This window comes from Sparus aurata, chromosome 1 (genome assembly GCF_900880675.1).
Source record: "Sparus aurata chromosome 1, fSpaAur1.1, whole genome shotgun sequence".
Lineage (NCBI taxonomy): Eukaryota > Metazoa > Chordata > Actinopteri > Spariformes > Sparidae > Sparus > Sparus aurata.
This window is the reverse complement of record NC_044187.1, coordinates 24502624-24528425: the sequence shown is the minus strand read 5'-3', so window position 1 is coordinate 24528425 and position 25802 is coordinate 24502624. Positions and strand designations below refer to the sequence as shown.

General features: G+C 41.9%; 8 protein-coding genes across 8 annotated transcripts; 4 read left to right on the top strand and 4 right to left on the bottom strand.

Moving 5' to 3' along the window:
• The first annotated feature begins 2267 nt into the window (after positions 1–2267).
• LOC115583683 (histone H1-like) lies at positions 2268–2954 on the top strand. The gene has a single exon (XM_030420795.1). It carries the CDS (start codon positions 2301–2303, stop codon positions 2898–2900), a length of 600 nt encoding a protein of 199 aa, XP_030276655.1. The 5' UTR covers positions 2268–2300; the 3' UTR covers positions 2901–2954.
• Positions 2955–5021: 2067 nt separating this feature from the next.
• On the bottom strand, positions 5022–5495 carry LOC115583756 (histone H2A). The gene has a single exon (XM_030420931.1). It carries the CDS (start codon positions 5450–5452, stop codon positions 5069–5071), a length of 384 nt encoding a protein of 127 aa, XP_030276791.1. The 5' UTR covers positions 5453–5495; the 3' UTR covers positions 5022–5068.
• Positions 5496–5641: 146 nt separating this feature from the next.
• Positions 5642–6278, top strand: LOC115583724 (histone H3). Its single transcript, XM_030420871.1, has one exon. The coding sequence runs from the start codon at positions 5824–5826 to the stop codon at positions 6232–6234; it is 411 nt and encodes a 136-aa protein (XP_030276731.1). The 5' UTR covers positions 5642–5823; the 3' UTR covers positions 6235–6278.
• Positions 6279–15477: 9199 nt separating this feature from the next.
• On the bottom strand, positions 15478–16329 carry LOC115583715 (histone H3). The gene has a single exon (XM_030420858.1). The coding sequence runs from the start codon at positions 16145–16147 to the stop codon at positions 15737–15739; it is 411 nt and encodes a 136-aa protein (XP_030276718.1). The 5' UTR covers positions 16148–16329; the 3' UTR covers positions 15478–15736.
• Positions 16330–16359: 30 nt separating this feature from the next.
• Positions 16360–16949, top strand: LOC115583772 (histone H2A). Its single transcript, XM_030420953.1, has one exon. It carries the CDS (start codon positions 16519–16521, stop codon positions 16900–16902), a length of 384 nt encoding a protein of 127 aa, XP_030276813.1. The 5' UTR covers positions 16360–16518; the 3' UTR covers positions 16903–16949.
• Positions 16950–19021: 2072 nt separating this feature from the next.
• Positions 19022–19714, bottom strand: LOC115583692 (histone H1-like). Its single transcript, XM_030420809.1, has one exon. The coding sequence runs from the start codon at positions 19673–19675 to the stop codon at positions 19076–19078; it is 600 nt and encodes a 199-aa protein (XP_030276669.1). The 5' UTR covers positions 19676–19714; the 3' UTR covers positions 19022–19075.
• Positions 19715–22506: 2792 nt separating this feature from the next.
• On the top strand, positions 22507–23599 carry LOC115583822 (histone H2B 1/2). Its single transcript, XM_030421022.1, has one exon. It carries the CDS (start codon positions 22526–22528, stop codon positions 22898–22900), a length of 375 nt encoding a protein of 124 aa, XP_030276882.1. The 5' UTR covers positions 22507–22525; the 3' UTR covers positions 22901–23599.
• A 318-nt stretch (positions 23600–23917) lies between these two features.
• On the bottom strand, positions 23918–24415 carry LOC115583848 (histone H4). The gene has a single exon (XM_030421050.1). The coding sequence runs from the start codon at positions 24277–24279 to the stop codon at positions 23968–23970; it is 312 nt and encodes a 103-aa protein (XP_030276910.1). The 5' UTR covers positions 24280–24415; the 3' UTR covers positions 23918–23967.
• Between the last annotated feature and the right edge of the window lie 1387 nt (positions 24416–25802).

Genomic DNA, 25802 nt, shown 5'->3' with positions numbered 1-25802 from the left:
GTGAAGTCTCAAACCTCCTCATGCTGATGAAGGTCTGTTGTTATGTTTATTTTTTAGAAGTGCATGGTGATGACACCAATATAGATAATGACCATGAGGACAACTGACTGAACATAATCATTCATTGATTTAAATATATATTGGATGAAATAACAGATTGACAGCATCAAAGTTAAAAAGGGCACTAAGTAATTTGTAAAATGATTCCAAACTCAGAGTTTTAATATTCACAACATTAATTAGGTAATAATACAAACTCAGATGTATTCATTCAACTGAATAAACAAGCTGTTCTCTGAGGAAAATAAAGTTCCTAGAATACTGTCTATATTTGGCGGATCCTGCTAGATTTCTAGCTTCAAACAAAGGAAAATAGTATAGAATTGTGTTTCTTAAAAGTTAGTTTGTTTATTCAGTGACAAAGAGTTTGTTTATTTAGTTTGTTAAGATAGAGAGACAGACAGACAGATCGATAGAAACAATAAAGTACTATAAAAATATACAAAAAACAATAAAGTAACAAATACAATAAAATGCTGAAGTAGTTATGAAATAAAATAAAATACTGTGGTAAATGAAAATAAAATGCTGAGGTATCGAGGACATGAACAAAATAGGTCACTGAAGATGTTTCACTTCTGGTTAGAATTACTTCCCCTGAAACAACAATTTATCAGAGTCTATATGTATATATACTTTTCCCCACCTCAGTGTGTCAATAAAATGCACATGACCTGCTCTCCGGATTTAGTTTTTATATAGTTTAAAGAGGAAACAGGCCACTCTTAATTGCTTTGCTGGAAGGCAACATTGGGAGATATTTCTGTGACATTCTTACTTTTTCTCACCCATCGTTTCTTTCAGACTGAGTCTACATTATCAGACATATCTTAAACAGAAAGTCATGGTGGGAAAGTTTAATTTTCCAAACAAGAAGAAGAAGTTTGATCAGGAAACAGTCAGAATAAAAGATGGGATGGTAGAAATAAGAGGACAGTGGTGCGTTTCAGGTTCTTTGAACAGGTAACACATGATGGAGCTGTCCATGGTGCCTGTGCACACTGACAGGTGGTATTTCTGCTACTGCAGACATATTTATTTTGATTTTATTTCTAAAATTATATATATTTTGTTACATAGCGTGTGAGACAAAAAAAAAGTGTGTTGCAGAAAATACTGTTAACTATAACTGTTCAAATTACATCATGCTTAACAATTAAAATACAAATTGTAGCCTAATTGTTGTCATTTTTTGTATTTTATGCACTTCTAAAGCAAAAAATTTTTTTAACCACAGCTAGTATACGATACATTTTGTACACTAATCTACTGAAACAACTGGTCCAAAGGTTGGATTTTATAAAAGAAATCCCTCATAATCAGCTCAATTGGTGATTATGTTTTTATTAGAAAGAAAAAAACAAACAAAAAAAAACAACTCTTTTTAAAATGCAATCAAAAGAAAAGTCCAGTTAATTTGAACCGCAGAATACTGTGAGAATTTTGAAGGGGGTCCAAATTCTAAATTTCGGTATCAGCAGAATACAAGTGTGAAAATTAAGTCTTTCAATCTCCAGCAATGATATAGGCTACGAAAAAAGTAGTGTCCCTGTTGCATTTTAAGACACGTCAGCTACCATAATGTAATTCATTGTCAGTGTATTTGTTCACAGTAGATCTATTAAGAGTTTATTTATATTAAAATTAGTCCTGAGTAGGAGAAATGTTGACAGCCACAGTGATCTGCTCTGTCTGACACCACAAGCCTCGGCCATCATCAGTGTGTTTGCTGCTGCCAGAATAACTTGAGTTTATAACAAAATGATCAACAACAGATGGTTGTTTTTACTTCGTGTCCCCGAACAAACACCTGGACCGGCTGGAAAACTGATTTCGACGGATCTCTGATGTATTTTAAAACACTTTAGGAGAGAAATGAGTGGGAAAAGTCGCGGAGCAGCGCTGCTCACGACGGTGAAAGCGGGAGGTTTGGAGGCTCCTCTAACAAAGTGCAGAGAGCATCAGAGCTCTACATGACTTCAATATGAAGAGAAACAAGTCTGCTATCGGCTCCTTCACTGTCAGCCTTCAACACTTGTCCCACATTTAGTCTGGAGTCTTTTATCGAGGAAGAGAAAACACAAGTGGCCCGAGATTCACACTGCTCACACGAGCCACGGCCCGGGTTGAGTCTCCACGGTTCTCATGGTGTGTTTAAGGACAGCCTCCTGCTCTGGATTCTCCATTCGTCCAGTCAGACTCTCGTGTTGTCGTGAGTAAGATCAGAACTTGAATACAACATGGCAGAAGTAGCTCCAGCTCCCGCCGCCGCTCCGGCTAAAGCCGCCAAGAAGAAGGCGACCAAGCCAAAGACGGCCGGCCCCAGCGTCAGAGACTTGATCGTGAAGGCTGTGTCCGCATCCAAGGAGAGAAGCGGAGTGTCTCTCGCCGCTCTCAAGAAGGCTCTGTCCGCCGGAGGCTACGATGTGGACAAGAACAAGGCCCGCGTCAAGACCGCCGTCAAGGCTCTGGTGCTCAAGGGGACTCTGGTCCAGACCAAGGGGACCGGAGCGTCCGGCTCCTTCAAGATGAGCAAGAAGGTGGCCGAGCCCAAAGCCAAGAAGCCGGTCAAGAAGGCTCCTGTTAAAGCCAAGAAGCCCGCAGCCAAGAAACCCGCCGCGGCTAAGAAGCCCAAAGCTGCGGCCAAGAAGCCCGCAGCCGCCAAGAAGTCCCCGAAGAAGGCAAAGAAACCCGCAGCGGCCAAGAAACCAGCCAAGAGCCCCAAGAAGGCCGCCAAGAGCCCCAAGAAGGTAGTCAAGAAGGCCCCTGCAGCCAAGAAGACCCCCGTAAAGAAGGCTGCCAAGCCCAAAGCCAAGAAGGCAGCACCCAAGAAGAAGTGAGCCGTCAGCACAACTTCACACGTCCCGACCAAAGGCTCTTTTAAGAGCCACCCACACCATCCTCAAAGAGCTCAGTCCTCTTCATTCTTGTTCACAGTTAAATGTTTTCTATTTTAATGGCACTGACACTAAACATGACACTGTATTTGTACCTGGTGGACAAAAGGATAACTCATCTTCACTTCTCCTAACCTGTTTTTGTGTGTGTGTGTGTGTGTGTGTGTGTGTGTGTGTGTGGACACTAGATGAGGGAATGTGCTATAGACTAGTGATTCTCAACCTATTTCATATCAAGGACTCCTGGTGGTCCCTAGACCCTATAATCGATAACCACAGCTTTTGACTAAATGCCTATTACTTTTTAGGTAACCTCTCCAATCCCTAACCTACGGAGCCCCAGACATGACATGGTAAAAAAAGTGTTGCCACAATATAGCTATAACGTGAAGTGCGCACAAAATACTAATTGATAGTATAAACATAAGTCCTTGGACAGCTAAGCAAATCGAGTGCACCTTCTCTACAAACTGCAATAGCCTAGTGATGTCCTTAAGGTGAGTGTCTTTTCTTATTCTGTTCTCGGCAATATCTGGTTATGCTGCACTTAGGCAGTTATTTAGTTAGGCCTGTAATATAATTAACTTTTAATCTTATCTAGTTTCATTGAAGGACAAATGTCCAGAGAACACTCCAGATACCTTCAGTAGTTCAGTCAGAGCAACAACAACAACCTGCAAACGAATATAAACTAGATTCTGATCACTGATAGGCTACAGGTTCCCTCTGCAGCGCGATACAGTGAGCGCTCTGTAACTGCATGGCTGCGCTCGGTGGCATCATTAAACACTGCGGCTCATATAGCCTCTGGATTCCCTCAGCTGAGAGTCTGACACACATGATGCTACTTTAAAAGGAGATGATCAGTGAAAAGCACTGCCTAAATGCGGAATAACAAGATATTGACAAGAACAAAATAAGGAAAGACACTCACCTTAAGGACATCACGTAGGCCACTGCAGTTTCTAGAGAAGGTGCGCTCTTTTTGCTTACCCAGCTGTCCAGGAATTATATTAATATTATTGATTAATATTTTGCGCGCACATTATGCCTATTTCGTGGCCACAATTTAGTATTTTGTAGCCACAAATTAAGATTATGTGGCCATAAATTTGTATTTTGTGCGCACGTTATATGCATAGTGTGGCCACAATTTAAACATTTTTTGACCATGTCATTCATGTCTTGGGCTCCGTACTAACCTCTCCCTTTCATTCCCTCTGTACTCTTCCAACATTACTGGGTTGTTATAATTCTTTTTTTTCCCCTGTGCTTGGCCAGCCGAGCCCTTGCCAACACTTTCTTTTTTGCATTTACTGGCAGTCTGCAATTAAATAGTACAGGACAAACACAATGTCAATAGTAGCACCGTTTTAAGACAGTTTCAATAGACTTAAACATAGCTGTAACATGGTACTAACACAGTTACAACAGTGTAATAACATGGCAAATAGTAACAAATCTGGATGCATTGTGGCAATGAGAAAGTTGTCATAAAAAGCAATAAAATGTAAATAAAATTAATTTCTATATTTAAATTACTCTTTTGTCCACAGAGAAAATTAGCTTTGTTTTGTTATTCTACTAAAATTAATGTTTTCTACTAAATGATGATTTAGTATACTAAATAAGTTGAAACATTTTATACCCTGGCCTTATTTGTCTCTCTTCTTCTGTCAAATTTGAGATTGTTACTCATCTGCTGGCACTGATATGATTAAGTGATAATATGTCATCTCAAAGTGTAGAAGAATGCACAGGTTTATATCAGTCGTGTTCTTGATGTATGAGTGGGGGTAGTGACGAAGTAAGTCACCTCAAGTGATCATTAAAAATAGATGATGGCGAAGGAGTCATCTTAGCAAACCCCGCCCGACCCGAATGTGGACAGATCGGACCTAGAAAGCCTTTACGCCATAAACATGGTGTAAATGACGCCTAAGTCCTTCAACGCAACGTCTTTAGTATGTTTTCGAAATAAACTGATTTTGTAGAGTTAAAACTCATGTGGTTTACATTCTAAGACGGACATGAGAAACACTGCTCTTTATCAGAAGTGAGTGGGGGGCTCTTAAAAGAGCCTTTGTGTTGCTGGTCTCTGGTGGAGCAGTTTACTTCTTGGCGGCCTTCTCGGTCTTCTTGGGCAGCAGGACAGCCTGGATGTTGGGCAGCACGCCGCCCTGAGCGATGGTCACTCCACCCAGGAGCTTGTTGAGCTCCTCGTCGTTGCGGACAGCCAGCTGCAGGTGACGGGGGATGATACGGGTCTTCTTGTTGTCACGGGCAGCGTTTCCAGCCAACTCCAGGATCTCAGCGGTCAGGTACTCCAGCACAGCCGCCAGGTAGACGGGGGCGCCGGCACCAACACGCTGAGCATAGTTACCTTTGCGGAGCAGCCTGTGGACACGACCGACTGGGAACTGGAGCCCGGCACGGGAGGAGCGGGTCTTTGCCTTAGCTCTGGCCTTGCCACCGGTTTTGCCTCTTCCACTCATGTTTCAGATCTTTCTAGAGTTTCGACTCAGAGAAAATGTGCTGTCGACGATCACAACCCTCCTTTTTATCTCCGCGGAGGGTGTGCGGGTCTCCGCCAGACCAACCAGAGAAGAGGCTTTCAGCAGAGGGGCCCCAGGATGAATGTAGGCGGACTTTTCAAACAGGTTTCTCGCCAGTAAGCAGCGGAGATTCAGGCGGGGATCGACTCCTCCAGGCGGAGCTGAGCTCCGAGAGGAGCCGCTAACCAATCAGGAGCCGGAGCTCCGGAGCCGCGTCACCGTTTCACAGCCGGTCCCGCAGTTTAAGAGCAGCCAGTCTCCTCTCTTCACTACACTTTTCTCCTGACTGTTGAGAGGAAGAAGACGAAACAATGGCAAGAACCAAGCAGACCGCTCGTAAATCCACCGGAGGCAAAGCTCCCAGGAAGCAGCTGGCCACCAAGGCTGCCCGTAAGAGCGCGCCGGCCACCGGCGGAGTGAAGAAGCCTCACCGTTACAGGCCCGGTACCGTGGCTCTGAGAGAGATCCGTCGCTACCAGAAATCCACCGAGCTGCTCATCCGCAAGCTGCCCTTCCAGCGCCTGGTCAGAGAAATCGCTCAGGACTTCAAGACCGACCTGCGCTTCCAGAGCTCCGCTGTCATGGCTCTGCAGGAATCCAGCGAGGCTTACCTGGTCGGCCTCTTCGAGGACACCAACCTGTGCGCCATCCACGCCAAGAGGGTCACCATCATGCCCAAAGACATCCAGCTGGCCCGCCGCATCCGCGGAGAGCGCGCTTAACCTGTCTGCTGCTCCACAACCACAACGGCTCTTTTCAGAGCCCCCTCACTCCTCTACAGAGCTGCTTCCTTCACTGTCTTGTAATTTGCTAACAATATGACGGTGCATTTTCCTTTTTTCCAACATTAGGCGGTATAAACCGTCTTAATGATAAGTCTTTAGACTAGTGATGGGATACTCCATTCCTTTTACTGACTCGAGTTTGTTGAGTGTGCTGCCCACTCTGGGAAACTTTCTAAATGTCAGTGGGCGAAACTGCAGGGGGACAGCAACATGGTAGTGTTTTATGCTCCGTTTTTATTTAGAAGCATGCATTTGCAAGACATTAGCTGTGTCTCAATTCAGGGTCTGCACACTTCGAGCGCGCATTTGAAGTGCGATTACGTCATTATTCCGCGGAGAAAGGTGTCCCAATTCAAAGTGTTCTCATAATGCACCCCACAAATGCGCACTCCTTTTACCTGTTTTTGGAGGCTGCACCGCTACTACACGTCGTGGTCTCACATATCCCAAGATTCATCGCGCGCCCGAAGAGAAGGAAGAAATAAATAAATAATGGCTAACTTAGGTGGCGCAGATTTCGTATTTAAATGTATTGGGTTTATACTCGAGTCATTCCTAGTATTTGGTGCCATTTGAGTCCTATTGACATAATATGGTATATTCTGTCTAAAAATGGGCTAATTCTTATTTCTAAACCCTTTTCTTGTATGCATATTCCCCCTCTACCATAGGACACAATGATATGTACATAGGATAAATCAGTTTAAAGTAAATTACTCTGACTTCAGCAGAAGTACACTAAAATACTATGTCCCCAGTCATGTTTGCTTGACTTCAGTTTCAAATATGATGAATAAAAATGTAATAAATTTAAAATGTTTCATTTCTGTATTGAAATTATTTTATAAATATTTTACATTATTTATAATATTCCCCAACAACTGTCATTTTCTGTTATAAATGCATTTCTAATGCTTGAAGTCTTTAAAATATGTTGTGTCCCTGAGTCAACTGTCCCCCCTGTTACTCTGACAAGAATTCCACAGAACACATCGCCTGACTATTCTTTTAGTCACATGACTCTCTGAATGTAACAGTATTTTTGGAGGGAAAACATTCAAGAAGAAGAAGAGTAAGTACCACTCTTTTATCAACCTTTTTTTCCAATGTTTTAGCAAGGTTTACTGATGTGGTAAAGCATAACACGTCCACCCTGTTATGCTTATTTATAGTGGGAACCAATATGTTTTCGGAATTTTGATAAAATGGTTAATAAAAATGTTTAAAATCGTTCTCAGTGGTCATCATGTGCTAGCTTGTTGTTCATCACATTAGTAGTAATGGCTAACTTAAGCATAAAATGTCCCCCCTGTTACTATCATGCACTGTAACAGGAGGGACACATAGTAACAGGGTGGATGTAAGATGCCTTGATTTTTGTGTTTTAAGTGTGTATTGATATTTATTATTAACTTATTATGTATTAATTTGCTGTATACTTCCAAAAAGATGATTTCAAATAGTATGCATGTATTTGTCAGGGAATGGCGCCTTTGTCTGCTGCTGAAAAGCAGCGGCGCTACAGGGCACGTCGTGATGCAGACCCTGAGAGAAGACAGAAATATCTCAGTGTAGAGAAAGAGAAGTGGAGAAGGGAACGAAGAGGAAGGAAGAAAAAAGAAAGTGGCAGATCTCAGTGAAAGACAGAAAAGAGCACAAAGGAAGCAATGGCGAGAAAAGAAAAGAAAGCAGAGGGACAGTGCCAAAGGCAGGACAGCATTTGAGGCAATGACCACTCCTCCTCCAAGTCCAGATAGTGCCCCAGAGTCAGAAAATGCCCCACAACCAGGACCCTCAAGGTTAGAAGAAAGTCCCCCTTATAATGTGTGTGCCTGTCTGTTTGTGTGTGTGTGTGTCTTTTTGTCTGTCTGTGTCTATCTCTGTCTATCTTTGACTAATGGCCCTTTATCCTAGAATTTGTGTATACACTTTTATCTGTAATGAATGATTGTTAATTGGACAATATGCTTCCTGTGTTTCAGGCAAAATGTTGTTGGACGAAGGAATGTCAGACAGGGGAGGAGGAGGCTCAAAAATGAAATTAAAAAACTAAAGGCCTTGTTGCTGAAGGAAAAGAAAAAAAAAGAAAAATACAAGAAGAGGTACCAGCGTTTGGGAGGGGGAAAAAAATCCCCACGTTCTACAGTGGATGCGCTGCTGCGTCATCAAATAGTTAATAAAACGATTAGGAAAAGATTGTTACTGCAGGAATCAAGAATTGAAGAAATCAGAAATAAACACAAAAACACCAAAAAGGAACGAGAGAGGCAAATTATTGCAAAAACAACAATGGTGGTGCCTTATCAACTACGATGGTGAGCCCTACCCAGGAAGCATCCTGGAGGTTGAAGATGATATCAAAGTAAAATGCATGCACAAGAATGGGACCAACAAGTTCTACTGGCCAAGTCCACGAGATGACATTACCTGGTACAGGGATGACCAGGTTGTGTGTCTCATGAAAGAGCCACAACCTTTGAATAAGAGGTCAGTTCAGCTGGAGAAGATTGTGTGGGATTTCCTTGGAAAACACTTAGGTTGCTGGTCTGTTGCATAGTTGTCTCTGTCTGTCTGTCTGAGTCTGTCTGTCTTGTTGCCTGTTGCTGGTCTGTTGCAAGTTGAGAGGTGAGAGGTGTGAGAAAAAATATTTTCTACAGTTTCTTAAATATCACTATTACTGTGTATTCAAAACAGATTTGTGCTGACAAATCTCAGTATCATTTAGAAAATATTATATATATATATTATATCATAAAAAAAAGTTTCTTCTTTGGAAGAAAATCCACTTAAAACGGTTCAACTGCGACAGCTGCAGACGGAGGAGACAGAGCAGTCTGTGAGAGGAGCAGGGAGCAGGAAGGTGGGGGCTAGAGGAGGACGGAGGACTTCTGTCCTCTGTGGGAGGGATCTCCTTCCATTCACTCAATGCATAGAGCTCAACAGTGAGGTTCCGGAAGTGAAAATGCCATTCATATTCTGCATATAGATTTTGATTATTGGCCATAATGTCGTAACCATCCAAAGTAGACTTACCACGAGCTATTAGATTGTCAAACGATGATATATGATCCTGTAGAAGCCACAAGTCCGTATGATATCAATCTTGTTTTGAGAAAAACATGTTTTAGTTGCGATGTCATGGAGAAGTACTACACTACCCACAATCCTATAGTGCAACAGCGACGTCTCTGATTGGTGGAGCTCGCTGTTACCATGGAAATATTTACCAAACCCGTGAATTTCATGTTAGCTAGTTACTGCTAACACTGAACTCAACGATAGTTTACCACAGAGCGACCATGATTTCACTTTCTGACCTACTGCGTTCATTTAGTGATGCGGAGAAGAGTTTATTAAGGGTTCAGCCGAACAAGAAATTTGCGGGTTCGGTAAACATTTACATGGTAACAGCGAGCTCCACCAATCAGAGATGTCGCTGTTACATTCGCAATGGTTTATGGGATGAGTAGTTGCTTTACTCTTAAGATAATTATGTACACAGTCTTGTACCCAGTGGCGTGCGCAGACTTTTTGAAGGGCAGGGGCGAAAAGAATGGCACTTTAGCGCGCGTTTTGGCTCCCAAGAGGGCACTTTAGCGCGCGTTTTGGCTCTCAAGAGGGCACTTCAGCGCGCAATTTGGCTCCCAAGAGGCCACTTTAGCGCGTGTTTTGGCTCCCAAGAGGGCAGTTTATCATGTTTTAACCAGCGAAGGGGGCAGTTTAGTGTGTTTTGCCAACCAAGAGGGCACTTTGGCACGCTTTTTTTGGCTCTCAGGAGGGCACTTTAGCGCGCATTTTTCAACAATTGGGTCACGAGGGCCCCCCCCCTTGTGCACATCACTGCTTGTACCTTTGCTTTTTTCTCTGTTTTCCAACATTTTTTTTGCGCCAAATTAAATGTGTTATGGTCACGATTCATCTGCTAGCTGATTGGCTTGGTTCCAGGCCTAAAACTCTTTATATAAGGATTTTATGAAACGTCAATGGAGTAAATGAATGGCAAATTCACTTCCGGAACCGGAGCCGTTAAAAAAGTGGGCGGTCACTGTTGAGCTCTAGTGAGGATTTTTTCGTGCTGATCTATGATTGGCTAAGACATGTAAAATGACGCGCTAAGGGAGGACGTCCTCCCTTACCAATCAGCAACCACAATACGAGATTGACAGCAGGTTGGTCCAATAACAGTTCCCAAATTTCATTCTAACATTTATACAACCGTAAACAAAAAATACTTTTATGTATTTTACAGCTTTCACTGCCAGCCATGCTCGGACAAGAAATATGGAGTTTTCAGCAATATTGGAATCGGTTTCAAAGGAAATATAAGCACATTTCTGAAAGAAAAAAAACTGTCCGGAGAAATCAGAGCGAAGCAGTCAGAAAGATATTTCATAGCTATCGTTTCATTCATCCCAATAGAGGATATAATGTTAGCGCAGTGGATAGAGCAACAAATCCTGGTAGGGGCACACATTGGTATTTTTTTTTGTCTTGTATATTAGCCATTTAATAAAATGTTTTTTAAAGAAGCCTTGTAAGTCATTGTTTTATTGCTTAATTTTCATTGAATATAAGAAAGTAGGGATAAGTAGTTGACTTGTATAAAACAACATGACACCGTGAACTGGTTTTCCTCCTATATATATGTATATATATATATATATATATATATATATATATACATATATATATATATATATATGTGGGTGTGTGTGTGTGTATACAGTGTGTGGCGACCCCTGTTGGTGCTCGACGGTGGGGTCTGGAGTGGTTTGATGGTTGGCAGGGGGTTGGGCCAGCCTGGCAATCTGGCAACTGAGGACACCTGGGCCGGTGAGCTGGTTTGGTGTGTATATAAGCAGGTTCTCATGCATTGTGTCTCTCTCTCTTCCTTGCAGACAGACGCCTGTCTCCCAGATGACGCAGCACCTTTAAGCTTTGGTTCTTTTGGTTTTCTTTCATGCACCACACAACATTCATCCACACCATATTCACTGTGTGCACATCCTACACCACTGATTCTACTGACTTTCACACCTCATGTTATTGTCTTATTTGAATTATCCATACGATTGATTTGAATACATATATTTTGTTATTCCTTTGAACAGTGCATTTCTGTTGTTTTGTCATGGCCTTGAGCCAGCTGTGACAAGTGTTTCCCCTATATGCACCTAGAAGTGGCGGAGCACCACTGCTGAAATATAACCGCTGCTTTTTTTGTTTTTCTACGAGGAGAGAGGAGAGGTGGAGAGTGAGCTCAGTCTTGTCTCTTTACAAACTAACGTTATATCATTTTGGGTTTGGAGAAGGTGCAACAAGAAACTTTGAGTTTACTTGATAATGTCAGCACAAAGATTTTAACAAGCACCGGGTAGATGTCAACCATGAAGCAAGCAACACTGATCACAGATTCAGGATTATCATTCAGGGTAGATGAATTTGTGCCGAGTTCACAAGTAAGAACTCCGACTTTAAGTGGCGTTCCAGTATTCTTTTTCTAGTAGGAAGTCAGACAATTCCTCTTGTCTCGAACGCAGCATTACCATACTGAGGGCCACTGTGGGGCGAAGGCTGTCAATCTCAAATTACTGACAGATTACTTCACAGAGGCACAGACATTTTGGATTGTTCTAGTAATTGTGTTATGTGATTTTACTGTATATGGTTGGTTGTTAATATATTTTTTGTGAAATTATAGTCAATAATTGTTTCAAAGATTACACTTTTATTGTGTTCAATAAAAGTGTATGTTCCTAAAGATTAAGACATCTCATATGTGAGCTAGACAGACATTTACCTTGCTCATTACTGTGCACAAATGTACTGTTATGTACTTAAGCCTACAGAGCCCCTCTGGTGGCGACAGACACATAGAAACCTCCTGGCAGGGTGCACTATGCGCTTTGCTTTTGCACGTGGGCGAACACTCACCTCCACTGCTACAACTCCATCCTTTATTTTATTTATTTATTTATTATCTTATTACTTTATTATCACTATTTGTATTATCCCAATTTAATTTTCAATCTCATATATATATATATATATATATATATATATATATATATATATATATATATATATATATATATATATATATATATATAAATAAAATAATTACATGGAGGTGAAGATGGCCGTCCTGCTTCCTGGTCCGTAGCTCCAAAATATTTCAGAATTGCTCCTTCAAAGACAAAACTCCTCAGGTTACTGAGCAAAATAGATCCTAAGCAAATATTGGTACTATATAATTGAGTTATGTTGTTACACTAATGCAGAAATTCATTATGTTTGTATATTTAACATTGCAATATAGAACACAGTGTCCCTTTAAAGCATGCACCCATTTTCAAAGTTCACTTTTAAGCGGTTTACGACACATTGTTAGAGTTTTTTTTTGTTTATTTACATAAACAGAAATATTCTCCAGGTTGACTTCAAACCATGAGCAAATAAAAAATGTAATTTAGCGGTTGATAAACTGTTTCACTCCTCCAACACAAAAAGCAGCCAAAAAGCCAAACAAGCTGTACTCTCTCCCTATTCAAAGGAGGTGGATGGCCTGACTAGGAGAAGGGACCTGAGCAACAAAAACAATCATAATAAATAAAAGTTCATGTACAATATACATCCTGAATAGTCATCATTAGCATTCCTTTATACCATTACCATATACCATTTTCCAAATAATAAATACAAAAAATTAATAGGCTCCAACACCTATATTCTGTTGGCAGAACCAATGGTCGTATATAGTATGGTTTACTTTAAATTGACTTTAATTTGTGTGATTATGATATTTTTGAATAAAAAAAAGTAATACAACAAAAACATAAGTAAACTGTAGGAATGTAGGCAAATTTGTTCAAACTTTATTGTCATAATACTTTTTCTAATAAATGTGGCAAAGTAAGATGCAACTAACTCGGTAGAGTTAACAATAATCCACTCAGAGCAATAATCCACTGACACTCCTGTTGGAAAAACCAGCATAGACCAGCATATGTTGTGTTTTGGTGCTGGTATGCTGGTGACCAGCAGCATGGGATGTATGTATGAGGAGGAGTGAATTTGGCTGTGAAAATCCAATACAGGGCACAGAGTCAGTGAGGTTGTCACAGAACACCAAGTTTATTGAATACAAGCTTCAAACCTGCAAGATTTTGGGCTCATTTGAGGGCACCCGAAACAAACTGCACTATAAATGCAACACTTTGTTTGTTGCTTCCATTTCTCTTACAAGTTTAAGTTAACAATTAACAAGTCGCCTTCCACTTATTTAACGTGCTTAAATATGAGTCATATTTCAGAAGAGCACCCATTTGTGCTTGTTTAGCTAACTGCTTGTTAATGAGCAAGAATAATCTAATCTGAAAGCTGTCTGTGTCGGCTGTTTATCTTGCCACAAATCTTAAACTTCTTCCAGATATTGAGTTCACTGTGACTTTGCTGCCGTAAACACGGCTGCTCCTACTGACAGTCACAGTAGTCATTTCTTGGTTTTGTCACATTTTTAGATGTGTAGCATGTATTTCTAGTTTGCACTTGCCCTCCAATAAATAGCCAAATAATAAACCAGTGTTTTATTGCTATTTAAGAATTGCAGCTGAATTGCATGTCTTCTTAACCTCAGTATTATGATAATGTGAATAAACTCATGTTGACAATAATTTGTTGACACAAAAGAAATGGCAATTGCATATCACTCACAGCTACACCGGATACACAGCTAAGTAGTTAGTCTCTATAAGTACTTTGTTTATTAATTTTACATTAATTAATCTACATATTGCGTTATTAAGACCTGAAAAAAAAATTGCGTGCACACGTATTGCCCTTTTCTGACCTTCAGCCCCTGCACCTCTATAATCAGCCTAACAACACACACCCTCCCTTCCAAATGTAACGCCAATGTGCTGGACCTGTTATAATTCACTAAAACGGATCAGTCCCATGGCATTCCCAAGTGACATAATACGTTTTATTTTAGCCCTTTCCTAATGCAAACACTTAAGCAAGCAAAAAAATTGTATTAAAGCTCCCCCTCCACCCCACATCATGAAAAGAACCTTACCTTTATCCTTTTCCTTCATCTGTTTCCTTTTTTTTTCTCTTGTTGGTTTTGATGCCATGTTAATTCCAGAGTATTTTGCCTCACTAACATATCCTTCTCCACTGCGCTGCTATTGTCCTGTCGTATCACACACAGTGATGAGCTGAATGCAAGAGGTGCATCGTTTGGAGTTCCTTCACAGCAAATGAAAACATTGCAAACTGTGATGTGTTTTAAGAAAGCTGTCCACCCCTCCACAAACTATATTTAGTACAAATAATACATTGAGCCTGTTGGAAGTTGTTATTTAAATGAATCCTATCTCAAACTTGAAATATCAAAATGGCTGAATAAAATAACACTAGATATGAAATTGTTTTATTGATGTTATTATTGTTATTATGATTACTTTTTTGAATGCATGCTTGTGACTGAACTGGGTAAATATAAATGTGTACTTGCACATACACATGTTGTTCATTGTGCGGGGCATCCCTTTAAGGCAGCGGAGGGGAAAACACTACCTCAACAGTCTTTCAATATTTCCATGGTGTGAAAATAGCCAATCAATAAATCTTGTCTGACGTTGTTTGTGAACTATTCCAAAGGTTATTGGTTAACATAAGCTCTCTGAGCAAATCTCTTGATAACTAACAAACCGATGTACTGTATCCAATAATCTTGTCTGATTCTTTATGTATTTCATATATGACCCTAAAACATGTCTGTTTATCCAGCCAGGTTGAGGTAAGGTAGTGAGGTCAAAGTCATGTTACCCAAATTTCCCAATTTCAATTAGAATAATGTTTTCAAATAGTAAGGATTCTCCCCCAGCTTACAACCTTTTATTATATAAAGGAGGAGAGGGAGCAGGGTGTAGTCTTGTATTTATACAGACCACTGTTACCATGTGGATTTTCCTATACTCAATGTTGTACTCTACTTGCTTTATTCATGATCAGATAGGCTATTTAATTTAGTGCAAAATGGATTGGGTTTTGATGAGTTGAACCAATTCTTACTTTTCATTCATTTTTTTTTCCACACTTATTGCTATTTAATTCAATACTGGTAGTCCATGAACAACGTATCAGACAGACTTGATAATTTACATAGTCAAAAAATTAGTTTAAGGTTGTATTTTTATTTACACCTGATGGTTTATATTCACCGTGTTTGAATTATGTTGTAGCCCAATATTAACAGTGGGTTACTAAAATTGGCAGTTCAACTTGTATACATTAAGTAAATATCATTCAGGGGACAAGCAAGGAAATTAATTAAGTCTAGAGAAAGATTTCCCAGAACAGTGAAGGAAGCAGCTCTGTAGAGGAGTGAGGGGGCTCTGAAAAGAGCCGTTGTGGTTGTGGAGCAGCAGACAGGTTAAGCGCGCTCTCCGCGGATGCGGCGGGCCAGCTGGATGTCTTTGGGCATGATGGTGACCCTCTTGGCGTGGATGGCGCACAGGTTGGTGTCCTCGAAGAGGCCGACCAGGTAAGCCTCGCTGGATTCCTGCAGAGCCATGACAGCGGAGCTCTGGAAGCGCAGGTCGGTCTTGAAGTCCTGAGCGATTTCTCTGACCAGGCGCTGGAAGGGCAGCTTGCGGATGAGCAGCTCGGTGGATTTCTGGTAGCGACGGATCTCTCTCAGAGCCACGGTACCGGGCCTGTAACGGTGAGGCTTCTTCACTCCGCCGGTGGCCGGCGCGCTCTTACGGGCAGCCTTGGTGGCCAGCTGCTTCCTGGGAGCTTTGCCTCCGGTGGATTTACGAGCGGTCTGCTTGGTTCTTGCCATTGTTTCGTCTTCTTCCTCTCAACAGTCAGGAGAAAAGTGTAGTGAAGAGAGGAGACTGGCTGCTCTTAAACTGCGGGACCGGCTGTGAAACGGTGACGCGGCTCCGGAGCTCCGGCTCCTGATTGGTTAGCGGCTCCTCTCGGAGCTCAGCTCCGCCTGGAGGAGTCGATCCCCGCCTGAATCTCCGCTGCTTACTGGCGAGAAACCTGTTTGAAAAGTCCGCCTACATTCATCCTGGGGCCCCTCTGCTGAAAGCCTCTTCTCTGGTTGGTCTGGCGGAGACCCGCACACCCTCCGCGGAGATAAAAAGGAGGGTTGTGATCGTCGACAGCACATTTTCTCTGAGTCGAAACTCTAGAAAGATCTGAAACATGAGTGGAAGAGGCAAAACCGGTGGCAAGGCCAGAGCTAAGGCAAAGACCCGCTCCTCCCGTGCCGGGCTCCAGTTCCCAGTCGGTCGTGTCCACAGGCTGCTCCGCAAAGGTAACTATGCTCAGCGTGTTGGTGCCGGCGCCCCCGTCTACCTGGCGGCTGTGCTGGAGTACCTGACCGCTGAGATCCTGGAGTTGGCTGGAAACGCTGCCCGTGACAACAAGAAGACCCGTATTATCCCCCGTCACCTGCAGCTGGCTGTCCGCAACGACGAGGAGCTCAACAAGCTCCTGGGTGGAGTGACCATCGCTCAGGGCGGCGTGCTGCCCAACATCCAGGCTGTCCTGCTGCCCAAGAAGACCGAGAAGGCCGCCAAGAAGTAAACTGCTCCACCAGAGACCAGCAACACAAAGGCTCTTTTAAGAGCCCCCCACTCACTTCTGATAAAGAGCAGTGTTTCTCATGTCCGTCTTAGAATGTAAACCACATGAGTTTTAACTCTACAAAATCAGTTTATTTCGAAAACATACTAAAGACGTTGCGTTGAAGGACTTAGGCGTCATTTACACCATGTTTATGGCGTAAAGGCTTTCTAGGTCCGATCTGTCCACATTCGGGTCGGGCGGGGTTTGCTAAGATGACTCCTTCGCCATCATCTATTTTTAATGATCACTTGAGGTGACTTACTTCGTCACTACCCCCACTCATACATCAAGAACACGACTGATATAAACCTGTGCATTCTTCTACACTTTGAGATGACATATTATCACTTGAATCATATCAGTGCCAGCAGATGAGTAACAATCTCAAATTTGACAGAAGAAGAGAGACAAATAAGGCCAGGGTATAAAATGTTTCAACTTATTTAGTATACTAAATCATCATTTAGTAGAAAACATTAATTTTAGTAGAATAACAAAACAAAGCTAATTTTCTCTGTGGACAAAAGAGTAATTTAAATATAGAAATTAATTTTATTTACATTTTATTGCTTTTTATGACAACTTTCTCATTGCCACAATGCATCCAGATTTGTTACTATTTGCCATGTTATTACACTGTTGTAACTGTGTTAGTACCATGTTACAGCTATGTTTAAGTCTATTGAAACTGTCTTAAAACGGTGCTACTATTGACATTGTGTTTGTCCTGTACTATTTAATTGCAGACTGCCAGTAAATGCAAAAAAGAAAGTGTTGGCAAGGGCTCGGCTGGCCAAGCACAGGGGAAAAAAAAGAATTATAACAACCCAGTAATGTTGGAAGAGTACAGAGGGAATGAAAGGGAGAGGTTAGTACGGAGCCCAAGACATGAATGACATGGTCAAAAAATGTTTAAATTGTGGCCACACTATGCATATAACGTGCGCACAAAATACAAATTTATGGCCACATAATCTTAATTTGTGGCTACAAAATACTAAATTGTGGCCACGAAATAGGCATAATGTGCGCGCAAAATATTAATCAATAATATTAATATAATTCCTGGACAGCTGGGTAAGCAAAAAGAGCGCACCTTCTCTAGAAACTGCAGTGGCCTACGTGATGTCCTTAAGGTGAGTGTCTTTCCTTATTTTGTTCTTGTCAATATCTTGTTATTCCGCATTTAGGCAGTGCTTTTCACTGATCATCTCCTTTTAAAGTAGCATCATGTGTGTCAGACTCTCAGCTGAGGGAATCCAGAGGCTATATGAGCCGCAGTGTTTAATGATGCCACCGAGCGCAGCCATGCAGTTACAGAGCGCTCACTGTATCGCGCTGCAGAGGGAACCTGTAGCCTATCAGTGATCAGAATCTAGTTTATATTCGTTTGCAGGTTGTTGTTGTTGCTCTGACTGAACTACTGAAGGTATCTGGAGTGTTCTCTGGACATTTGTCCTTCAATGAAACTAGATAAGATTAAAAGTTAATTATATTACAGGCCTAACTAAATAACTGCCTAAGTGCAGCATAACCAGATATTGCCGAGAACAGAATAAGAAAAGACACTCACCTTAAGGACATCACTAGGCTATTGCAGTTTGTAGAGAAGGTGCACTCGATTTGCTTAGCTGTCCAAGGACTTATGTTTATACTATCAATTAGTATTTTGTGCGCACTTCACGTTATAGCTATATTGTGGCAACACTTTTTTTACCATGTCATGTCTGGGGCTCCGTAGGTTAGGGATTGGAGAGGTTACCTAAAAAGTAATAGGCATTTAGTCAAAAGCTGTGGTTATCGATTATAGGGTCTAGGGACCACCAGGAGTCCTTGATATGAAATAGGTTGAGAATCACTAGTCTATAGCACATTCCCTCATCTAGTGTCCACACACACACACACACACACACACACACACACACACACACAAAAACAGGTTAGGAGAAGTGAAGATGAGTTATCCTTTTGTCCACCAGGTACAAATACAGTGTCATGTTTAGTGTCAGTGCCATTAAAATAGAAAACATTTAACTGTGAACAAGAATGAAGAGGACTGAGCTCTTTGAGGATGGTGTGGGTGGCTCTTAAAAGAGCCTTTGGTCGGGACGTGTGAAGTTGTGCTGACGGCTCACTTCTTCTTGGGTGCTGCCTTCTTGGCTTTGGGCTTGGCAGCCTTCTTTACGGGGGTCTTCTTGGCTGCAGGGGCCTTCTTGACTACCTTCTTGGGGCTCTTGGTGGCCTTCTTGGGGCTCTTGGCTGGTTTCTTGGCCGCTGCGGGTTTCTTTGCCTTCTTCGGGGACTTCTTGGCGGCTGCGGGCTTCTTGGCCGCAGCTTTGGGCTTCTTAGCCGCGGCGGGTTTCTTGGCTGCGGGCTTCTTGGCTTTAACAGGAGCCTTCTTGACCGGCTTCTTGGCTTTGGGCTCGGCCACCTTCTTGCTCATCTTGAAGGAGCCGGACGCTCCGGTCCCCTTGGTCTGGACCAGAGTCCCCTTGAGCACCAGAGCCTTGACGGCGGTCTTGACGCGGGCCTTGTTCTTGTCCACATCGTAGCCTCCGGCGGACAGAGCCTTCTTGAGAGCGGCGAGAGACACTCCGCTTCTCTCCTTGGATGCGGACACAGCCTTCACGATCAAGTCTCTGACGCTGGGGCCGGCCGTCTTCGGCTTGGTCGCCTTCTTCTTGGCGGCTTTAGCCGGAGCGGCGGCGGGAGCTGGAGCTACTTCTGCCATGTTGTATTCAAGTTCTGATCTTACTCACGACAACACGAGAGTCTGACTGGACGAATGGAGAATCCAGAGCAGGAGGCTGTCCTTAAACACACCATGAGAACCGTGGAGACTCAACCCGGGCCGTGGCTCGTGTGAGCAGTGTGAATCTCGGGCCACTTGTGTTTTCTCTTCCTCGATAAAAGACTCCAGACTAAATGTGGGACAAGTGTTGAAGGCTGACAGTGAAGGAGCCGATAGCAGACTTGTTTCTCTTCATATTGAAGTCATGTAGAGCTCTGATGCTCTCTGCACTTTGTTAGAGGAGCCTCCAAACCTCCCGCTTTCACCGTCGTGAGCAGCGCTGCTCCGCGACTTTTCCCACTCATTTCTCTCCTAAAGTGTTTTAAAATACATCAGAGATCCGTCGAAATCAGTTTTCCAGCCGGTCCAGGTGTTTGTTCGGGGACACGAAGTAAAAACAACCATCTGTTGTTGATCATTTTGTTATAAACTCAAGTTATTCTGGCAGCAGCAAACACACTGATGATGGCCGAGGCTTGTGGTGTCAGACAGAGCAGATCACTGTGGCTGTCAACATTTCTCCTACTCAGGACTAATTTTAATATAAATAAACTCTTAATAGATCTACTGTGAACAAATACACTGACAATGAATTACATTATGGTAGCTGACGTGTCTTAAAATGCAACAGGGACACTACTTTTTTCGTAGCCTATATCATTGCTGGAGATTGAAAGACTTAATTTTCACACTTGTATTCTGCTGATACCGAAATTTAGAATTTGGACCCCCTTCAAAATTCTCACAGTATTCTGCGGTTCAAATTAACTGGACTTTTCTTTTGATTGCATTTTAAAAAGAGTTGTTTTTTTTTGTTTGTTTTTTTCTTTCTAATAAAAACATAATCACCAATTGAGCTGATTATGAGGGATTTCTTTTATAAAATCCAACCTTTGGACCAGTTGTTTCAGTAGATTAGTGTACAAAATGTATCGTATACTAGCTGTGGTTAAAAAAATTTTTTGCTTTAGAAGTGCATAAAATACAAAAAATGACAACAATTAGGCTACAATTTGTATTTTAATTGTTAAGCATGATGTAATTTGAACAGTTATAGTTAACAGTATTTTCTGCAACACACTTTTTTTTTGTCTCACACGCTATGTAACAAAATATATATAATTTTAGAAATAAAATCAAAATAAATATGTCTGCAGTAGCAGAAATACCACCTGTCAGTGTGCACAGGCACCATGGACAGCTCCATCATGTGTTACCTGTTCAAAGAACCTGAAACGCACCACTGTCCTCTTATTTCTACCATCCCATCTTTTATTCTGACTGTTTCCTGATCAAACTTCTTCTTCTTGTTTGGAAAATTAAACTTTCCCACCATGACTTTCTGTTTAAGATATGTCTGATAATGTAGACTCAGTCTGAAAGAAACGATGGGTGAGAAAAAGTAAGAATGTCACAGAAATATCTCCCAATGTTGCCTTCCAGCAAAGCAATTAAGAGTGGCCTGTTTCCTCTTTAAACTATATAAAAACTAAATCCGGAGAGCAGGTCATGTGCATTTTATTGACACACTGAGGTGGGGAAAAGTATATATACATATAGACTCTGATAAATTGTTGTTTCAGGGGAAGTAATTCTAACCAGAAGTGAAACATCTTCAGTGACCTATTTTGTTCATGTCCTCGATACCTCAGCATTTTATTTTCATTTACCACAGTATTTTATTTTATTTCATAACTACTTCAGCATTTTATTGTATTTGTTACTTTATTGTTTTTTGTATATTTTTATAGTACTTTATTGTTTCTATCGATCTGTCTGTCTGTCTCTCTATCTTAACAAACTAAATAAACAAACTCTTTGTCACTGAATAAACAAACTAACTTTTAAGAAACACAATTCTATACTATTTTCCTTTGTTTGAAGCTAGAAATCTAGCAGGATCCGCCAAATATAGACAGTATTCTAGGAACTTTATTTTCCTCAGAGAACAGCTTGTTTATTCAGTTGAATGAATACATCTGAGTTTGTATTATTACCTAATTAATGTTGTGAATATTAAAACTCTGAGTTTGGAATCATTTTACAAATTACTTAGTGCCCTTTTTAACTTTGATGCTGTCAATCTGTTATTTCATCCAATATATATTTAAATCAATGAATGATTATGTTCAGTCAGTTGTCCTCATGGTCATTATCTATATTGGTGTCATCACCATGCACTTCTAAAAAATAAACATAACAACAGACCTTCATCAGCATGAGGAGGTTTGAGACTTCACCAATAAATCTCAGAGGGCAGACAGTCTGGACCGAGGCTTTTAACTGATGGATGGCCTGTATTCACTCATGTTTAATCTCACCTGTATGTGAAGTTAAGCTTGACGAGCTATATGAGGGCACACAATGAGAAAAACAATCCCCTGATAGTACTTTATTGTTCATGCATCGTAAATAAAGCCCGCCTCACTATTTGTAACTCTTTCATTCGGAAAAAAGATGCAACATCACGTTGTAACATCTGGTATTAAAATGTAGCGTGTTTTTGTATCAAAGAGTCATTTAATCCAGAAGACTCCCGAACACTTGTGGTGGGAGTCTTTCCCGAAGTGTTTCCTTTCTGTTGCTCACAGATAGTTTAATCACGTCCTTCTGCTGCAGCTCTCGCGGATCTCCGAGTTGGAGACTCCATCCTCCACCGCGAGACCACAGCGAGCAGCTCAACCAATCACAGGAGGGAGATGACACAGTAGTATTTACATGGTGTCTATACAAAGGAATTGCTCTCAGCGCTCAAACACATTCATCGTTGATTTCAGCGAAGAGAGAAAAATGCCTGAACCAGCGAAGTCTGCCCCCAAGAAGGGCTCCAAGAAAGCGGTGACAAAGACCGCCGGAAAAGGAGGCAAGAAGAGGAGAAAGACCAGGAAGGAGAGCTACGCCATCTACGTGTACAAGGTGCTCAAGCAGGTGCACCCCGACACCGGCATCTCCTCAAAGGCCATGGGCATCATGAACTCCTTCGTCAGTGACATTTTCGAGCGCATCGCCGGTGAGGCCTCCCGTCTGGCTCACTACAACAAGCGCTCCACCATCACCTCCAGGGAGATCCAGACCGCCGTCCGCCTGCTGCTGCCCGGTGAACTGGCCAAGCACGCCGTGTCTGAGGGAACCAAGGCTGTCACCAAGTACACCAGCTCCAAGTAAACTCAACCTGACATCTACAACAACCCAAAGGCTCTTCTAAGAGCCACCACCTCCTCTGAAAAGACACATTGCTCTTGTATCTGTGTTGACTGACTTCAACTACAGAAACCCGTGACTGAATCAATAACGTCTGTTTCAAATACAATAACCAAATGTAGTGTTAATTAGTAAGTGGGTTTTGATCTTGCACAGGAGTCAAGTTATTCAATGATGAACAGCTTTAGTGCATCTTGAATTTAATCAATTCTCTATGCTGGGTCTTACATGTGGGTGTATAACTTCATATAAACTTAATTTCCCTTTGTGATATATTCTATTCATCGCCGGGCTGGGCAATACTGCCAATTTTTGATATTGATGAGATACCAAGTAATTACAGGGACAAAGTATATTTGTGAGTTACAGTGAACCTGAGTGGGCTGAGTGAAGAGGTGAAGAGGAGCGCTGCTCTTAAGGACTGAGAGAGACGCTGCGATCACACAAATTCTGTGAAGAAATAAGTGATTTGCTGAATTTATAGATGAGAAACTACAAAAACATCAATCTCCTCACGCTAGTATCGATCTGATACCAGTACTCACCTTGGTATCGATACTATTGATATTTGGATCGATCTGCCCACCCCTACTGGCTGGACCAGGAGATTAGGCATGTGCTTTATCTCCAAATGAGCTGTGATTAAATATACTACTCATTAAATCTATGCTGATTAGATACTATGGACAAATTCATACTGTGTAATTTTGTCAGAAATGAGGTTATGAGCTTCATTTAAATCACCAGTGACCAATCTGCAGGTTAGACAGGGTATTCTTGGCCACTAGTACCAATATTTCTGTTTAACAGATGGCACATTCTATCAGCAGATTTGCCCCCACATTCCATTGCGTTTTAATGTCTGCTGCTAAAATGAATCCCTCAGATTCCTAATGTTCCTGTCCAAAAGAAATAGACAACCGTGTTCTATGATCCAATAAAGCACATTAACAGAGGAAAACGCTCCCTTTTGAATGTGTGGGCGGCCCTTAAAAGGACCTTTGGTTGTTTAGATTTAAGGACACAGCAGTTTAACCTCCGAAACCGTACAGTGTGCGGCCCTGCCTCTTGAGAGCATACACCACATCCATGGCGGTCACGGTCTTCCTCTTGGCGTGCTCGGTGTAGGTGACGGCATCACGGATGACGTTCTCCAGGAAAACCTTCAACACTCCGCGGGTCTCCTCGTAGATCAGACCGGAGATACGCTTCACTCCACCGCGGCGAGCCAGACGGCGGATAGCGGGCTTGGTGATTCCCTGGATGTTATCACGGAGAACTTTACGGTGACGCTTAGCGCCTCCTTTACCGAGTCCTTTTCCTCCCTTGCCTCTTCCGCTCATTGTCACAGGTCAGAGAAATGCAACTGAATAACATTCAACTGCTGCGTCCCAGAAATTTACATCTTGTCTGAGGACGTCATTGAAAACAGAGGCAGGGTCTCTTCTTCTTCTTCGGTGGTCTGTCATGGAGGTCGATGATTTGGTGCAGGAGCGCCACCTACTGAAGAACAGCATGAATCATGGAGTCTGTGTCCTGTCTCTGCTTTTCTTATGACCTCGTGTAACTTTGTACTAAATAAAGTCATACTTGCCAACATTGGGTTGTGAAAAATAGGGAGATTTTTTTCATCGGTGTATCGGCCCAAGTAACAAGGTTCCTTCACCAGGTGTGCGATTTATTTGTCATAATTTCTTGCCTTGTATTTTAAACCACACATGTCCAAAATTCTTAGAACAGTGTTTCCCCTAATTTTTTTTATAGCAGCTGTGCTCTGAGTTGATAACCTAGCAACACTAGGAGGGTCTGGGGGCATGCCCCCCCAGAAAAAAATTTGAAAAATGACCCTTTAAATCTCACCTACTCGTGAGATTTTTGAAAAGAAAATCATTTTCAGAATTTCAGAATCAGAATCTAAGACATGAGACAAAATAGTGTAGAAGCTGACATTGCTGCTTGAAAATATGTTAACATCCTGAGCATTTCAGAAGTTAGTGAGCCACATGCTATGGAAGCTATTGAGAAATAATTCATAATATTCATCATAATAATTTATCATAATTTCTGCATATTAATATTCATATTAAATAGAGGAAGCACTAAAATACAATAACAATAGGTGTCTTACTCGTCCAGTTTACTGATACAATCTGCAGCTGGTTTGGAGTCACTGGGTCACATGACATGAAAGATATTCTAAAAAACAGCAGTTATTTTGTATTAATTTATTTATGCTAAGTAATTTAATGACGGTCCCTAAATCAGTCTCAGTGTTTCAGCGCCAGGCTCTGAGAGGTGAGCTGACCGTCCTCCTGCTGCTGACACTGGGAGAACCTCAGTAAAGTCTCAGCTGGACCCGATATCTACAGAATATCCAAACTGAAACTAACTTCACCCCGGTTCGATGAGTCGCCCGTTGCAGCCTTTGAATAGGATGACGAGGATTTCAGTCACTCAACTTCAACGGTACAAATAGCAGTAATGACAATAATAATCGATTTCAAGATAACTTGGGGTGTGGTGCTTTCACTGTGTGCAACTTAAATTCCCCATTCGCTCGTGATATTAAACCGACAAAAATCACGTCATCATCAAAATCCAATGTCATTATGTTTATCAATACCCGACCGACCGTGCCTTGCGCAACGCCCCCCCCCCCCCCAAAAAAAAAAGAAAAACGGATTTGCATGATTCACGAGAGCCTCATTTTCAGGTCGGAAAAGCCGGATTGCGGGATTTATCAGTAACAATCACACACCTGCTCATCCACACAGGCAGGCCAGGGTTGCCAGATACTGCAACAAATATAGGGACACAATCTTACTTGTTTCCTTTACTGTAAAATCGGGAGATTAACGGGAGAAAT

Coding starts and splice junctions, on each gene's coding strand:
- LOC115583822 (XM_030421022.1), top strand. CDS start 22,526: ATGCCTGAACCAGCGAAGTCTGCCCCCAAGAAGGGCTCCAAGAAAGCG.
- LOC115583724 (XM_030420871.1), top strand. CDS start 5,824: ATGGCAAGAACCAAGCAGACCGCTCGTAAATCCACCGGAGGCAAAGCT.
- LOC115583715 (XM_030420858.1), bottom strand. CDS start 16,147: ATGGCAAGAACCAAGCAGACCGCTCGTAAATCCACCGGAGGCAAAGCT.
- LOC115583692 (XM_030420809.1), bottom strand. CDS start 19,675: ATGGCAGAAGTAGCTCCAGCTCCCGCCGCCGCTCCGGCTAAAGCCGCC.
- LOC115583772 (XM_030420953.1), top strand. CDS start 16,519: ATGAGTGGAAGAGGCAAAACCGGTGGCAAGGCCAGAGCTAAGGCAAAG.
- LOC115583756 (XM_030420931.1), bottom strand. CDS start 5,452: ATGAGTGGAAGAGGCAAAACCGGTGGCAAGGCCAGAGCTAAGGCAAAG.
- LOC115583683 (XM_030420795.1), top strand. CDS start 2,301: ATGGCAGAAGTAGCTCCAGCTCCCGCCGCCGCTCCGGCTAAAGCCGCC.
- LOC115583848 (XM_030421050.1), bottom strand. CDS start 24,279: ATGAGCGGAAGAGGCAAGGGAGGAAAAGGACTCGGTAAAGGAGGCGCT.